At 45.0% G+C, this 17,530-nt stretch overlaps 1 protein-coding gene across 1 annotated transcript in view; it reads right to left on the reverse strand.

Annotated features, from left to right (window-relative positions):
- The window catches only part of LOC126405666 (dynein axonemal assembly factor 5-like), a 38,767-nt gene that overhangs the window by 17,979 nt on the left and 3,258 nt on the right, over window positions 1-17,530 (reverse strand). The window contains exons 4-8 of the mRNA XM_050069507.1: window positions 16,941-17,059; window positions 12,260-12,492; window positions 11,722-11,946; window positions 7,299-7,442; window positions 5,459-5,624 (exon numbers count right to left, since the gene is read on the reverse strand). Of these exons, the coding sequence (XP_049925464.1) occupies window positions 5,459-5,624; window positions 7,299-7,442; window positions 11,722-11,946; window positions 12,260-12,492; window positions 16,941-17,059 (887 nt within the window). The remainder of the gene's footprint in view (window positions 1-5,458; window positions 5,625-7,298; window positions 7,443-11,721; window positions 11,947-12,259; window positions 12,493-16,940; window positions 17,060-17,530) is intronic.

Genomic DNA, 17,530 nt, shown 5'->3' on the forward strand with positions numbered 1-17,530 from the left:
ATTGCCAAACCCACCAGACTCCATTTAAATAAAAAGTAATTTTAGCCTGTATAGAGCCAGCATGTTTTCATATCTAACTAGATGAATTAAAGGTTTATTTCAACCAAATCAGAGTTGGTGATTGTTTCAAAAATGGGAAGACAAACCAGGGCAGTTTTTGTGAGCTTTATTTTGTTTCTGTAGACTCCGAATGAAGTGTGTTTTAAGATGATAGAATTAGTGTTTATTTAAATGATGTTTGGTGTGTTTGACGATAGCGATTTTGGGGCTGTTTCTGGTCAAAAAACAAAGGAGCTTACTCTTTTTTTATGAGAATATTTTTGGGGTTTTTCTGCCTTTATTGGACAGGACAGACTAAGTGTGAAAAGGGAAGCCACGGGCTGGAATTGAATCCGCGGCTGCTGCTGCAAGGATATTGCTTTTGGACATGGGACGCCAGCTTTACCCACTGAGCTACTGGGTGCCCGGGGAACTGAGTTTTTAACAAGGTCTATCTCTGTAGGGACCTCGTCCATAATATTTTCAGACTAACAATCGGAGCCTGTCAGTGGCAAAAACAAACACTTTTAGTGGACACACATTGACGGTGTGCACAGGCCCTAAGTGGTTACATTGCAGGATGTTTCGTGGCTGCTGGCTGCCTCGTTTAATACTGGATCAATTTAAGAAAAACGCCGTTCTCACTGGTCACTCAGACACAAAAACACGGGAAAACAAGGCCCAGGTTGAAAAATCTGGAAGCTACCCTTTAAGACATCTTTATGTTTGGCACTGACCAGAGGGCTTGAGTTATTGAGACCTCAATGGACTGGTGAGACAGTGACACAGAGCCCCGAGGAAATGAGACACAAAAAGGTCTTTGTGTGACAGTGTTTCTATACAAGTGTCTCTTACAGGAAAAATGAGAAACTCACAATGCAAGTATTCCCAGTTACACTCATGCCCACACACACACCCACCAACAGTCTGACTGCATGTTTACAGAGCTATATATAGTAATCTGTGTGTGTGTAATGACTGATAAGTGTCCGTGCCCTGTTTGGACTCTGAATTGCTCAGACATGAGAGGAGACAGAGGAAATCCTGAGACTGCCGAGGGCGGTGGCCAACATCATAAAGAGATATGGGAAAACAGGCAGAGAGCGAAAGAGAGACCTATTTTATCAGATGGGAACGTATGAATCAAAGGGTGTGTCATTTAACCAGAGGTGTTAGAGGAAATGTCTGCAGGTCACTGCACAACAACTATGGATATGACGAGGAAGCAATTGGAAATTTCACCGCACACTTATACAAACACACCCAGGGATAACGTTAGACACTAATATTTTTAAGCTCTGGCACCATAGGCCACCAAGCCCCAAAATTTGGTGGATAAAGTACATTTTTGATGGCCTAAATAAAAGCCTACAGAAAAGGCAATTTGCTTTGTTTAGCTCCATCAGCTCTTAGCCCTATTAGCTGTTAGCTCTATTAGCTCTGTTTGCTCCAACACACTGCAAACTCTGATGAAGATGTGCTGCGTTGTAGTTGCTCAATTCAGTTTGTCATTTGCTGGCCGAAGTTAAACATACACACAAAGATCTATGCTCGTCCCAGATGCATTTTCTGTCGCCTACAGGGACAATGGGACGCTGTTAGTCTCGGGCCCTGGCTAGCTGGCAACGAGTACCGTTCGCTCATGGTCAAACACATCCACACAGAAAAAAAGGCTGTCATTGGTACCAGTTAGCTTACTGACTTTTTTAAGTCCCTGTCTCTCCCTATATTGGTTAGTAAGTGTGTCTCGAGCCCCTTTTACACTGCCAGTTCAAGACGGGAATTTCACGCCATAACTCCGCACATAAGGTACGATTGTAAAACTGGGGGACAGAGTTGTCTCACCTTTAAGATGACGGTGAAGGTAGTAACAGAGCCGGATCAACGTCTGTGTAAAAGGGACAGCTGGCAGTACAGGAACATAGACAGAATGGGTGTGACCTTTTGGTGACATGTTTTGTGTGTGAGCCACCACTGGGAGATTTAAAAAGCAGCAAGCAGCAGTTAGCAGCTAACTCAAAGAAGAAAAACATGTCAGCAAATTGGGAAAACAAGAGGTTTTGGAGCTCCTTACCCTCCCAGCAGAGGATGATGTCAGCCGCCATATAACAGGGATGGTAAATGATTACTATAATCACGTTAATGCCAATGTTATTGTCTAGATAGCATTGTCAACACTATTTTATATGTCACAGTAGAGGCCAATGCTGTTGTGTTACATGTCAGGTCTGTCATGCCTCTTTTGCTTCCGGGATGTCAGCATGCTGTCTAAAATCACACACTGGGGCAGTTTGATGTCGCTGTTGTTTGGTTTGGTGTAAAAATGCAAAGGCGGTATAAAGAAGGGACTTCGTAGCGGCTCATTCTCAGGAGAGACCTGATAACACTAAGTGGCCGCAGCAGGCCCCCTATAGGTGATAATTGGTGGCCACATAGTAACTTCTTGTGGCCACGAGCCATGAGCCCTGACACCTCATTACTGCTGAGAAAAGTCTCAACATGCATCCTGTCCGTGGGCAAGGCACTAAATCCCCAGCACAGAGAAAGAGAGAGCTCCAGTCGACACACAATAGATCAGACGTTCTCACACCAGCAGAGGGACAAAAGACTGTGAGGAGGATATGAGAGGGCAATAATTTTTCCTGTCCCCAATAAACACAGATGGAGTGTGTGAACAGCTGATGAGTAAGCAAGATGACCAATTCTCAGTTGTCAAATTAACTACCGTCAATTGTTCGGCGGAGGGCCGATTTCCCTGAATCATGTGCACATAAAACAAAGCAGCCACGCGCTGTATGTTCGGCTGCCCGTAATAAAGTCCTTGGGTCCTGTTAAGAGCAAAGATCACATCTGTAGGAATGAAACCTAGGGAAGCTTAGAGCAGACAGACAGACAGACAGACAGACAGACAGACAGACAGACAGACAGACAGACACACACACACACACACACACACAGCTTCAAAGTGGCCTTGATCCAGGGGAAGGTCAAGAGCAGACGGCTGTGGCTCTGTTTGATGTAGTGACCCGCATGGGGATCACTGAGTGGACTTAGAATGGACTGGTCAGTTAGCCGTGGGAGTGTGTGCGAGAGAGTCCGTGTGTGTGTATGGGGATTAGAGGGGTACTCAGCTGCCCAGTCAATTAGAAAGAGAGAGGAGGGAGGGAGGAAGAGATGGAGATGAAAGTGTGGCCCATGGAGGTGCTGATGATGGAGGATTATATGGTATAGAGGGAGGTAACGGGAAGTCTCAGCACCAGAGACAGGGTCACAGCTTTTTAACCCACTGCACCACACACACACACACACACACACACACGGACTAACCCCCGTAGACAAGTCTGAGACACAAACGGAGGGAGAGACGGGGATTTAATAAAGTCAGTAAGCCAACTGGTGCTAATGACAGCTCTTTTTTCCCCTCTGTGGTTGTGTTTGACCATGAGCCTCTCTGCTTGGGTAACAGACATAATAATTCTTTCACTGTGTCTCTGAGTGACAGCCATTGGTGGGCATCCATCTTGGACAAGAACAATGGCACAGCACTCACCTATTGGGGAGTCACGCAATAAATCATACAGATTTTAACCTTAAATATTGTGTCATTTGACAGCGCTCATATCCATCAAGTGGTGCTGACAATTGCTTGGACCACCACTGACACATACATGCCCAACTTCTGATGCCTACATACCTCTCAGGAGCAGTGTGGGTTACTGAATGAAAACATTGACGGGGTGCTTTTTGCTAATTCTATACACACAGATACTAGAAAACAACACATTCACAAACATTACAAACAATTTCAGTAAACTATCTGGATCCTTTGTACAAGAGAGAATCTGCTCTGCTGCTTTGACAGCTGCTGGTTTTGACGCGCTGCCTCGATGATGGATCACGTGTGAACAGGACAAACAGCTTGACGCTTCAAATGTGATGTAACGTGTGTCTGAACAAGTTGAGGAAAGAATGGCTTCACAAACCACACCATGAAGTAATGTTTAAAGGAACACTTCACCCACAAAATGATCACGTGTCGGTCAGTTACTCTTCCTGTGTTGCGCTGAATTAGTGAAGAAAAACCTTGTTTCATTCCTCAACAGTGGACGAAGAATCCAAACACAGAAAAAAATCTTGATGTACTGGAGTAAAAGGGGGCCGCGTTTAACTACAGCAAAACATCTGTTTAAGTCCAAGTCCCATTTATCCAGTTGCATGCACAGTATATCCCAAAAACATGCATTTCTGATGAAACATTACTATTTAAAACACTTCCGCCTAAACAGCCTCAGGCATCGACGAGTAGCATGCCTAGGTAAGTGCTAGGGGTGTAACGATCCATCGATCTAGATTGATATATGGATTCAATGTTCCAGTATCATCGATGCAAAGTGACAACATCGATCTATATCATCATCTTTGGGATACGCTTTTATTTTGAAAGTCTGTCTCACTGTCAAACAGGGATACATCATAAGTGTGGAAATGATTTGGATTTCGGAGAAATAAGGGGTCAGCAGGCAGAGCACATGGTGTATGTTAACAATGAGATAAAACGGTGCGTCGGTAGTGTAGTGGATAGTGTCGGCGCTCCATGTACAGAGGCGATGCCTTGCTGCAGTGGTCGCAGGCTCGACTCCGGCTTGCAACCATTTCTGCATGTCACCCCCATGTTTTTATCTTTTATGTCCAAAAGCAGAAAATAAAGGTGTGGCAGCTTCTTTTGTAACTAATTGTGTTATATGGGCATTTAATATCATCTTATGTCAAACGCAGGTCCCTAAATCTCATCGAGTCAAAATCGTATCGTGGAAGGCTTTGTCATATCGGCAAATATCACATCGTTGTCCAAAGAATTGATATAATATTGTATTGTGATGAAGCTGGTGATTTACACCCCTGGTAAGTGCATGCATTTGAATTCTGCTCAATGGAATTCACGAGCAGCGTTCAAATGCAAGTGCTTACCCATGTACACGACTACAAGTTTTAGCAAATATGCATGTGTAGATTAGAATAGATAAATGAGACCTGGATTAAACTGATGTTTTGATATCATGTTGCTGTTGTTAAAAGTGGACCCCCTTTTTGGACCAGATATTCTTCATGAATCCAAGGTAACACACACTGAGTGACTGATATACAAATAATCATTTTGTGGGTGAAGTATTTCTTTAATAAAACATGATCTAGATGATATAGTCTCACCAACGTGCTGAGGTTAAATGGACCCACAGAGCATGTTCAGACTGATGACTGACGCAGTGATTTCCCCGTCATTAACAGGTTATTTGACAGGCCGATTTATCAAAACCTTACTGTATATCTTTGACCGTTATTGTGTCTCTATATGTGCAAACTTCAGCACCTGCTGTATAATTTGGCAATGTCGTGCGCACATTCAGGCTTCACTTCTCACCTGATTGTATGACTATGATATGCAGTCGAAGTCTCTGTGGGGAGTAACTGGACCAGGTGTTGACAGAGGCAGACAGCCAGTCCAGCAGCTGGCCCATATGTTGTCTATAGAGCTCCGCAGAGTCCAGGCCTTGCACCTTACACAAGAACTGCACATTCTCCAAGGCCTGGGGGAGAAAGGGAGAGGAGGAACAAAAGTGATGTAAACATATTTTTTAACCTACAATCTGTACATAAAAATCACACAGAATTCATGCACATTTAGGCCAACAATGGCGACAAGACCTGGCATCTAATTGAGACCTGTATTTATTTATCAAAATGTGTAGCCACATCCAGCTATTAAAAGGGACTGTGTGATTAACTGGGGCTCGACTTTATGGTAGTCAGGATGGACAGGGAACACTGGGTGAGAGAAAGGGCAGATGAAGAGCTGATGAGAACAAACAAAGCAGAGAGCATTGTGTTCAAGTTTAACAGTTGATGCTGTTCTCTTGTAATTTTTAGGAATTCTTCGGTCACGCTCACATGGGAGGCACAAAACCATCATGTGAAACCATGGGAAGAACAACACAGCAGACATGACAAGGTCTTACACATAAAACCACTCAGAAAGAAAAACCCTGACAGATACACAGGATGTCACAAAGGCACAGGAACCGACAGAAACACACACACATGCGCGCACACACACACACACACACACACACACACACACGCGCGCAGACACCAATAAAGCTGAGCTGGGAGGAAAGGGCAGGAATGAGAGATAGGAGAGTAAATAATTAGCTGACTCTTCAGGGCAGGGGAACTGACCTTTAGGGCACTTCATAGTTCCCTTCACAGTCCCTCAGGGATGGACAGGGACAGAGACAATGTCTGAGTCACAGATCGGCCCCTTCAGAAGAGCGCGAGACAACCCTGAGCCGTCCACTGATGGGAAAGACGTGCCCCTTTTCTGGGAAAAACAAGTTCCGCTCTTCCTCTGGGTCCGGGAATGCCCAAGGCCATTCTCACCCTCCCTCTCTCCTTCTTAATCCATTCCTTCTCATCTCCTCTCTAACACTGCTCCCTGTCTGAACATACACACTCATTCAGACAGACGTAAACACACACTCACTTACACACACACACACACACACACACACACACACACACACACACACACACACTGGTGGCCCATGTGGTGTCTGGAAAGCATCGCTGCCAATCCCTTCCCGCTCCTCTCTCTGTCATTAGCCTCCTTCGGCGACAAGCAGTTAGGCGACACGCTGGCCTCAGATACTGTTGGCTTCACTTGTCACTGTTCCTGTTTGTCCCTTTGCATTTGGAGGCTGACCACAACATGGAAGCTTGTTACTTGCATATCATTTGGCTGACCTGAGGAGGCGTTATGGAGCCACAAATGGGACTGAGCCGATGACACACGCTCGCTAAGACACAATTCATCTCTCCCTATCTGTTTTTTTCCCTCTATTTCTGTCTGTCTTTTTCTCCACCTTTCACCCGCCTCCTTTCACCCAGGACTGGATTTAAAGTTCCACTCCAAAGGTGCAATTTCAGCTCCCCTGGCTAAGTGGGTAATTATACAGTTGGCCATGCCCACTTTGAACTTGTACAAATGCTGACATTCCTCAAATAGCTCTCTTGCTTCATAAAACCTGCTTACCTTTCTAATAAAAGAAGAATGGAAAATTGAGGGGAGAGAAAAAGGGTCTATGTCTAAGTAGAATTGAAGAATTACACAGGTGGGATGATACGCAGCTTTGCCCGGAAGTGAAGGCAGAGCGGCAGACAGGCTGTATCTGGGGTTGCATCTTTCAACCGTTGTGTTTTCTCACCTTTTCGCTGATATGCGGCTCGGGGGAGAGGCTCTGGACAGTGACCAGCACCTGCAGCAGCTGCAGGCTGACTGAGCCGGGGTCTGACTCACACTGACGCAGCAGCACGTCCACGCAGGCCAACAGCTGCTCCAAGTACAAGACCTGGGAAAGAGGGACAAGTATTATATGATCGGCTTGTCTGGTGCACTTCAGTCCTCACAATCTCCTTTTATCTGGCCTGCTCTCAGTCTCTCTCCACAGCACGCCATCTCCTTAATCTGCAGTGTAACTCTATTAATAATCTCTTATTTTACACAAAAATATTAGAGCAGTCGACAAGATACAATAACTCAGAGTGAGAACTTTCCATCTCCAGACATGAGTGTGTGTGTGATTGCTGTCGCTTGTCAGCCTGTGTTGTGGTGAGCTCATGTTTAGACAAAGACCTGCGGCTCAGGCTAATTTCGATGCCATCACTGGGATCATGGCCTCTTTTCCTGTTTTCACGCACCCTGTCATTAGGGCTGGGTGGGAGGGGGACTGAGGGGGAGATGGAAGGTAAGTGTGTGCGAGTGAAAAAGAAGGAGAGAGTGTTTTTTTTTTTTTGCATGTGGAGGATTGAGAGCTGGTGAAGCACCCTCCAGGTGTTTACCTTGGTCTGATGATGAGGAGCTGGGAGGTGAGAGGGGGACTCGAGTGTGTGTGAGTGAGAAATACTCAATCCACATACGCTTCCTCACTCAAAACACACAACCCACTCACTGAGCTTTGACTGTGAAATGACAGAGTTCAATCACTAGGGGGCGCACTATCTTTTCATATATTTGAGTAGATATTGTACAGCAAAGCTTGGCATCAATGTGGAGGGAAAACAAGTGTTGCGCCAAGTAAAGATGCTCAAAAAGCCAGGACTTGTGAGGAGCAATGAGAGCCAAGGGACTTCCAGTCTGCAAGACACATGAGCAAATGTTTTTATTTTGCAGTAGAGTGTTGAGCACACAGTGGGGAAAAAAGCTCGTTACGCGTATCTTGAGTCCAGGGTGTTAGTTAAGTGTGTAAACACATTTTCCTGCACCAGTCTGAGGCTAAACTAAACTTCCATACCCAACTTGAACAACCACAACTTGCCCTCATTTCTTCAGCTGCCGAGACTCAAAACACTTTAAACACCGACTGCACTGTGCGCTCTTGTTTGAAAGTGTTCACACAGTCATTGATGGGGGAAATCCATGCCTATGGCCAAGCCGTTCGCTGGCACATAAACACAGCAGGAACTCCAGGGAGGCAGTAGTGGAAATAACGTGACAAACAGCGGCAGACACACACATCAGCGTACACATATACGGACACGCATATTATACACGCGCAGAAAACAACCATTAGGGCTGGCTGGCCGAGAGAGAGAAAAGAGGGAGAGCGGAAAAAGTGGTGCGGTGTAATGACTAGGTGGACACCTGGAGCCGGGCGAGATACACCTGGTTTCATTGGCCTGGGCACGCTCCAGGGGCCTCGTTACACAGTGTGTGTGCATCTGTCCACCACTGGATACATCAATTTACAAACACACACACGACTCCACTTTGGGGAGCCATACCAGGCGATGGATTCCTATCCAGTGGGGAGCCCACCCCGCCTACAGCTACTGCTGTTGCCTCGGCAACAGGAAAACAAACACTGGTGGTGCATGGGATGCCGACCCCTTTGGAGCCAGGTAAAGTTTGCTATGCGGCCTTTCTTCTCCTCTCTTCATCTGTCGTTCAGCGGAGCGGGGAGCAGTATGCAGCTGTCATTCATGACAAAGGGCAGGCGTGCAGGACACACGCTGATGTATGGCGGTATGCATGTGTATTCAGCAGAATGCTGGTCGTTGTGACACGAGCGCTGAAAGTTTTCTCCGTGCACAGACATGATGAAAAGGCACAGAGCTGTCTTTTCTCCCCTGCTCTCCTGCCGCTCTGTTCCTCCAGGCTACTGTAGGTCAGGCACTTTTTTTTTTTATTACAGCTTCACCAAGACAGCATATTCAGTGTTAACAAGCCTGGTTGTAAATATGCCTGCTAATTCACTGTCAGGGCCCCTCTTCTTTTACGCCTCTCTTCCTCTCTTGATGCTATCTTTACCAATTTACTCCAGCCCTGCAGATATTGTGATGCCCCTGTCACCATGGCAAACCACAACACAGCGACACTCAGCTGTGCAAGGTGTGTGTGTGTGTGTGATGGTAGGGATTTGTTAATCCTCTGTGGGATCCCCCTTCAAAGAGAAACCCATACAAGCAAACACCACCATATATAAACTACAGAGAGTACTTCAGAACATGGTGGCTTCTTTAACCACTGGCTCGCCTTTCATTTTCCCTCAAACCCTTGACATCATCTCCAGTTTACGACCAGTATTTTTTATTTTTCACCAAGCATCTGTCATTTATTTTTGTAGGCCGTCTTTTCCCCCTACTGAAATGAAGAAAAGAAAACAGCGACTTGAAAGAGTCGGCGAGGTCAAGTCGCGCAGTAGTATCATATATCAGTTTCCAAATCTTCATCTTGTTCCCCAAACTCCCCACGGAGCCCTGCAGTTCCCCCTGCCTCTGTTCACTTTGAAGATTATTTATATTTCATTTCTTAACAGGCCTCATTTTGTCCAAGTCAAACCTCACTTTTTCTTCCTCTCTGCCTTTGGTTCGAGTGGCACATAACTCTGTCAAGTTGGATCCAAACGCGCATATCTTGTAAGTTCCTAAGATGCCTTGTTTTAAAAAAATTAAATAAAACAAGTGAGTCTGCCGTGTCCATGTGTTTGTTGTTTGTGTGTCTGCAGGTTATTAAACCATTATCATACAAGTAAATCAGTGCCATATGAAGGATCTCAGGGCGAACCTAACTGTGAGGTAAGGGAGTGCAGAATATTCTGGGTCAGCATTTCAGCACAGAGAGAAAAGAGGGCGAGAGGGATGCAGGTGCTCCGTCTCCAGTGGTGTTATTTACAGCTACACAGTGATCTGGCCCTGGTCCCTGCTATGAACCCGGCCTGTTGTCAAATAGTGTTGCAGGTGCTTTGTCTGGGTGAGCTCTTGAATCACACTGTCCACGCTTTGCCGTCAGAAACAGAGACAAAGAGAATGGCAGAGGGAGATAGATGGAGAAACGGACAGAGAGGAAGCAGAGGTCTGCCTCCATCTGTGCGACAACGTGTGACCGTCCCGTCCTGTTAGTTCTCTCTCCGACTGACCCCGCCGGATAGCCACGAGAGAGGACAGAGGAGGGTCAACTTCCCTGTCATTTATCACCGGCCTTGACCAGGCAGCCTTTGAAATTTCAGGGATTCTTTCAATGTCGTTCATGGAGCACAGTCTGGTGCCGAGACCTTACACATGGCTATAAAAAATAACAAAGGCTGTGCGCTGCCCTGTCTACACAGAGGGGTCGGAGCAGCCATGCAGGGGTCACGTGAAATTAGTGGATTTCTGTTATTATTATCCCGGGGAGGAAATTCTTGCAGGCCTCACTGGGAGGGGGGTGGGGTCATGGGTATAGGTGAGTCAGTACTGCGGCAGGATCAGAAAATAGCCCTCTGCCAGACAACTGTTATTTTGATTCTGAAAGGGAAACATATTTGGTGCAAGAGAAAAGGAAGCGGGGAAGAGTCTGCTCCGGACTCCATGGGATTTTTCCACTGGCAGACTGTTTGCAGAGAAACTCAAAAGGCATTTTTAATCATTGCTGCTATGTAAAAGGAAAAAAAAGGGGAGCACATTTCAAAGATGCGTGTGAACGGAGTCGTTCTGATCAGAGACTTGTAATGTTAGATTTGAAAAACACCATGTGGCCGGACTGTCACTTTAGCAGGGTTGGCATTTTAGAGAATTACTCAACAGTGAACCCACTGAACTCCCCGTGTACAGTAGTGCTATTGAAAACTCTTGAAGGCCCTTCAACTAAAGCCCTTTCAAGAGATGTGGCATCTTATCACGAAACCTATTTCCATAAGGGACAAATTAGGCAAGAAATATACAGTATGGCTGCCGCGCTGTCACTGCCAAAAATAAGAGTGTTAAGGTACACATGGAGAGCAAAAAATGACCTTCTATGACACTGCCAAGATCACCTAACAAGACTGGGAAAGAAAAACAGCTGGTGCACACAGATCAGGGGGGAAATCAAGACATGGCAACCTATGAGGGCAGAGAGAACCTGGCAAAGCCGTCATCAAAACAAGCCTGACTTTAAGAAAAAACAAGCCTGACTTTAATGTTTCAGTATTTTCAACCTTTCCCCTCCCATAGTGAACTTCTGATCTGCTCCACTGAAGCTACTCAGCTAACAACAGCAGAAGGACGTGCTTGTGCTGCGTGTGAATGGGGTAGATGGCATAACTGGCACCAAGCAGTCATTCTCAGGTAAACATGTCAACCACAACCAAACCCAAACTTCTCCCTGCTGACCTGTTGATATTCCTGGCAGACGTCAGGCTGGGCCAGCGTGTTGGCGATTTGTCCGAGATGTGGTTTCAGGAGGGGTTTGGAGCAGCCTCCCAGCACTGCAGCCAGCACCATGAGGGGTGCCCAGGGGTGGGAGGAAGAAGAGGGCGCTGTCATGTGATCCAGCAGCAGCTTGAGGAGGACAACAGGAGGGACAAAGGTCCCCAGCAGTTTAGCAGCTGCCAGGCACTAGATGTGGGTACAGAGAAGAGGTGTGGAGAGAGATATAGAGGCGTGAGGTGGTGTATAGGAGGGCGAAAAACACAGAAAGTCCTTTTTTATCTCCCTCACATCAAAGAACGAGTCCTTCTATGTAAACAGGTGCATCCCATGTCCTTGAGCCTCGCTTGGTCCAGTCTAAAGCTCAACAGATGTGTCCTGAAATGACTCTGTCTGCTATTAACTGATCACAATACAATTCTATCATTAGTAATACCACACCTGATCCAAAAAAGGAAATCTAACATCCTGCTTATCCAATGACTAACTCTCTGGGACTCACATTGCTGACCACATCCCTCTCTGAGTCTGTGCAGGCGCGGTACAGGGTGGCCAGGAGAGGCTGTAGATGCTGGGTGCTGTGGTCCTCGGCATGGAGCAGCAGCACGGAGAGCAGCTGAGAGGTCCTGACACGTGTGGGCACCAGCCAGTCAGTTACGTCGTGGGCAATGGCCGGCACCAGCTTACCCAGGTTTCTCACCACGAGCTCTCTGCAGCCCAGCCCTGGACGCTCCACTGGAGGAGAAAATGAAAAACATCCACCTTTTAAAACTCTTCCATTGTTAGATATTAGTTTTTAAGGGGCTCGTTTTCTCTCAGCCTGCCTACATCTCCCGCAGCGGGTGAATGACTTTGTTTTCCAGAATGACCTTGAGGCAATGTTAATTTTGTTAGCAAAAACTATGACACAGATACTAGACTTGATTCAAATGTTTGTGTTGGCTTATTGGACATTCAGAATGAGAGGAAAGGAGAATTTGGGGAATTATTTTGTGAATGTTATTAGAAAAATGTTTTTATCTAGGAACGGCCGTGCTTGCAATTATCTTCCAATGAGACCAGACCTCCAGCAGGTTGGTAAACACCAGTAACTAGCTGGTGCCAGGATGCTGTGTTAACCTGCAAAATGCTCAAACTAAAGCAGCGTCAGCAGTTGGTGCGAGCTGTGAGCTGTAACTCGGTAGTGCATGAGCAGCCGTGCGTGTCGGACAGAGGATGGTGGAGCTGCTGAATGGATCTGTGGAGTCTGTTGGTTACAGCTTCGCTTGTTAGCCGCTGAATCGCAGGAGAGGGGTCAGCTGCCAGACAAACTATGTGAGAGGATATGAGTTTAAACCTCCAGTCTTATGCTGCAGATTTAGAAAGAATTCAGGCTGAAATAAAGTTATTTTTCTGCTTCTTAACGGTGAGATCGAAAAGTCAGAGTTTACAGTGAAGCTGGGTACAAGTCCTAGTTGTCTAGATAAAGTGATGTAGTGGTAATTGATGAGGTGGGCGTACTATTATGTGGATGGGTAGGTTACTGTGGAGGAAGTGAGTATACTCTATACATATTCCAATGGCCTTTTGGGCTGATAAGTGGGTATACTGTAAACATCCAGGAAAAGAGGAGGGTATATCCCATATACCTGTGTATACTCTGCACTCCACCACTATGTAGTTGTCTAAAATCAGTTATTTAATTTCATTCAGACTGTAATACTGACATAGAAGAACAGGGTACAGGAACTTTATGTGTGTAAGTTGCCTTTTGTAAGTTGTTTCTTTTATTTATTGCTATTTTGCATTGTTTGCCTGTTTTGGTTTGTTTGGTTGTCGATTGCTAAATATGATAACCTGTTGAAAGGGTAGGTGTTATAAGCTGTAGCTTTATCCTGCACCTTTTTCGGACTGCAGAAGTGTCTAAGGTATGTTAAATTACTTTAGTGTAATGTTTTGCATAGCACTAATTAAGTATATGTCATTTTCTGTGAGAGGCTGTGACTTTATTTACATGAATTTGTAGATCATGTAGACTATCTGTAGACTATCTGTAGACTATTTTCAGACCGAAATAAACTCTAAATTTATGGATTTTGAGCTTTTCAATTGCTGATTGATCTCTATAAGGCTAATTATCAACCCTTGTTATCTAATCTGAAGCAAGACCTCGAACGCTGGGACCCCCTGCCTCTCTCTCTAGGGGGTAGGATCAACTCAATTAAGATGAATGTACTCCCTAAATGTTTTTATTTAAAATGCAATGATGACTTTTTGTCATCTAAAACTGGACGGTCGTCAATGAACAGTACTCTAAAACTATGAAAGATAAAAATGACCAAACTATGACTAAAATGCATTTTCATCTAAAGACAAAGACTAAATCAGAGGAGCTACCAAAATGAACACCACTTTGAAGACTCTCCAGGAGGAGCAAGCTTTTGATTTTCATTCAAGGTGTCTGAATGACAAATAGCAGGTGAGCACCTAGCACCTTGTTTATGACAGCTCACTGCAACATGTCTTCTGGCTCCCTTACATCCTCTGTGTGTGGTCTATTTTTCTAACCTTTATGAGAACTTGTGGTATTTTGTAATCTCTATTGTAGTAAACTATCTGAACACTAAGAAACAGCATTTATGGAACAATAAATATCAGTGATTCACAGATTTTCAACTGTCTGCTGACTGGCCTCCAACTTATCACAGTTTTACCTACAACTTTTTACGATTTCCCCATAAGAGACTTGTCAGAGCAAGTGAAACACGTTCTCAGATAGCCCTCTACATTTTAAATCTCGCAACCCTCTCCCCTCCTTCTATCTCCGTCTTTCTCTGCCTCACATTATTCTCCTTCTCCTATAGGCACACTAATGAGAGAGGAAGAGAGGACTAAAGGAAGACAGAGATAAATCAGAGAAACACACCAGGACAAGACAAAACAGGCCCCTTTCTGGTCGTCTCTCACTGTCTGACAGTGACCTCTTCACACTGGGAGGCCCGGCAGATTTATGATGGCAAGAAAGAGAAAGACAAAGAGAGAGAAAGAGAGCCTCTTCCTTTCCTTTCCTGTCCTCAGGCACAGCCCGTATTCGTCCGCACTGTTGCATGTGTAGCTGTGGGACACGTATAGGATCTCTAAAAAAGATGCAAAGCCTAGGAACTGTACCCCTGACACACACACACAAACACACACACACACACTGAGCCTGGCCCTATAGGCAAACCATGGTGATCATGTTCAGGTTCGCACTCATTCCTGGTCCAAGGCAGACACTTATCTTTCCAAGCCAGTGCCTGTCCTGAGAACTAAGATGTCACATACAACATTATTTTTACTGTATGTTGTGAATCTGGACAGTTGTAATAAAGAGAGATGATTTAATGCAGCAAATAGTGTAGAGATTACACTTACATATAAAACTGACCTTTGTGTGTGACTGGTGTTTTTTGGTGAGACCAGTGATGCCAGTGCACCAAGAAAACTTTGATTTGTTGTAACACTGGAATTCAGATACCATTTCTTAGACTTCACCGAAATAATAACCGAGATAAGCCAATGAGATAAAATCACAGGATGAAACAAAGTATGTGCTTAAATGGAAACTAATGTATTTTTCAACCTAGACCGTATTTTCCATGTTTTTGTGCGTTTGTGATGATCCATCCATTTTCATCCACTTATCCGGGGCCGGGTCGCGGGGGCAGCAGGCCAAGCAAAGCACCCCAGACGTCTCTCTCCCCACGCAATACTTTCCAGCTCCTCCCGGGGGACCCAGAGGCGTTCCCAGGCCAGATGAGATACGTAATCCCTCAAGCGTGTTCTGGGTCTGCCCCAGAGCCTCCTACCAGTGGGGCATGCCTGAAACACCTACAGCGGGAGGCGCCCAGGAGGCATCCTGATCAGATGCCCGAACCACCTCAATTGACCCCTTTTGACACGAAGGTATCCACGTGACTTTCGGTCATTACCCACAGCTCATTACCATAGATGAGGGTTGGGATGTAGATGGACCAGTAAATCGAAAGCTTTGCCTTCTGGCTCAGCTCTCTCTTCACCACGACGGACCAGCGCAGAAGCCGCACCAAACGGCTGATCCATCTCACACTCCAATCTACCCTCACTCGTGAACAAGACATTTGTGCACCGTCAGTTAACATCCATTAAAACTGCTCATTTTTCCACTGACAACACTATGGAAAGGTTTCCAACTAAGAAATAAAACGTTTTTCCTTACCTTTCACTTGATTCTGTCTGTTTGATATTATCTTTAACAAAGACTCGCTCATTCATGACGTTGTAAATCTTTTAGATTACACTAAGCTTTTATACTCCAACACAACAAACTCTTTCAAGCTCTCACCATTTCCACCATTTTCTTCCTACAAGTCACATCTTATGTAGTCTCACGTGGCCAGACTTATGTCCACAGTGCTGTATCAGCCCTCGGAGAAGGTCCAAAATCACCAATTATCTTTCTGCTATAGGGGTAAATATGCTTTGTCTTGTTGGGCAGCGCTCAGCTCAGGATGCAGTGACGGTGCCCTTGCAAAATAGTGTAAGGGGTGAACTTGTTTTGGTGGAACTTTGCACGTGGAGAGGCAAGCACTGTCACTAAAATGGCCCCGCAAAAGAAAACTCACCAAAAAATCATGTTACTGTGAGATTCAACTTAGTTGGAGGTTGTTGTTGCTGTTTCTGTAGCAAAGGGGATTTCTAGAAGAAGATATACTTTATTAATCCCCAAGCGGAAATTCAGTTTTCTACTCTGTTGTCATATACACACGGGCCTGAAATACACACACATGCACAAACAGGACCTATATATGCATTAAATGGAGAGATGTTAGAGCGAGAAAGATGGAGAAAAAAAACTGTTTTTCTGTAGGATCTTTTCCATAATGACAAACAAGCACTTTTAGTGAACGTACATTTATGGTGCTCAAATGCCTCGAGAGGTTTACACTCTTCAAACTTACAGTTTAAATACTAAAAAGCGTAATTGACCCTAAAAGTTTGTCTCTTTAAACCTATGCATCTTACACCCAGCTAGTTATTAGCAAATTAAATGGGACACTGACGATGATTGATGCCAGCAGCTCACACTTTATCTTAATAAGACTTTCTTTAAAACTGACCCAGCTAATAGTGTGAGAACCAGATCAAATAACCTGGGTGAATAAACCATGTCGACTGTGACTGACCTCCTGCTGGGTAAAAGGGAGGTGGGGTGAGGAGAAAGTCCAGCTTGTCCTTGATTTCTTCCTCGTTCTCCTTCTCCCACTGGGCGCCTACCTGCTTCCATAAATCAGCTGCTAGAAGTCTGCAGGAGGGGAGCAGAAACACAGATCATCATCCCCATCATCAACACTGTCAATGTCGTCAGTATTATACACTGTATTTCACATATATGCTGAATGTGATGATCTTTATTTTTATTTAACCCATGTTTAACCATGTAAGTCCTGTTGGAGACCTGGCCAAGACAGCAGAACATAAAAATTACAGCCAACAACCACACTATAAAAAACATAAAAGACACACAGTAACTTGTAGAAATATTAGAACACCTACACCCAATGACAAACTGATTAATTCATCCTTGTACTTATGAGTGCTTTAAAGTTAGGTAGAGGCCAGTTCACGTAGTTTCAAATATTTCTGAAGGTTATTCCAAGTGAGAGGAGCAGAGCATATAAAAGCTTTCCTTCCAAGCTCAGTCCGAGGACTAGAAACAGACAGCAAAACTAAACCTTGAGATCTCAGACTGTAGCTACAGGCAGATCTCTGTTCA

Source organism: Epinephelus moara, chromosome 18 (genome assembly GCF_006386435.1).
Source record: "Epinephelus moara isolate mb chromosome 18, YSFRI_EMoa_1.0, whole genome shotgun sequence".
NCBI lineage: Eukaryota > Metazoa > Chordata > Actinopteri > Perciformes > Serranidae > Epinephelus > Epinephelus moara.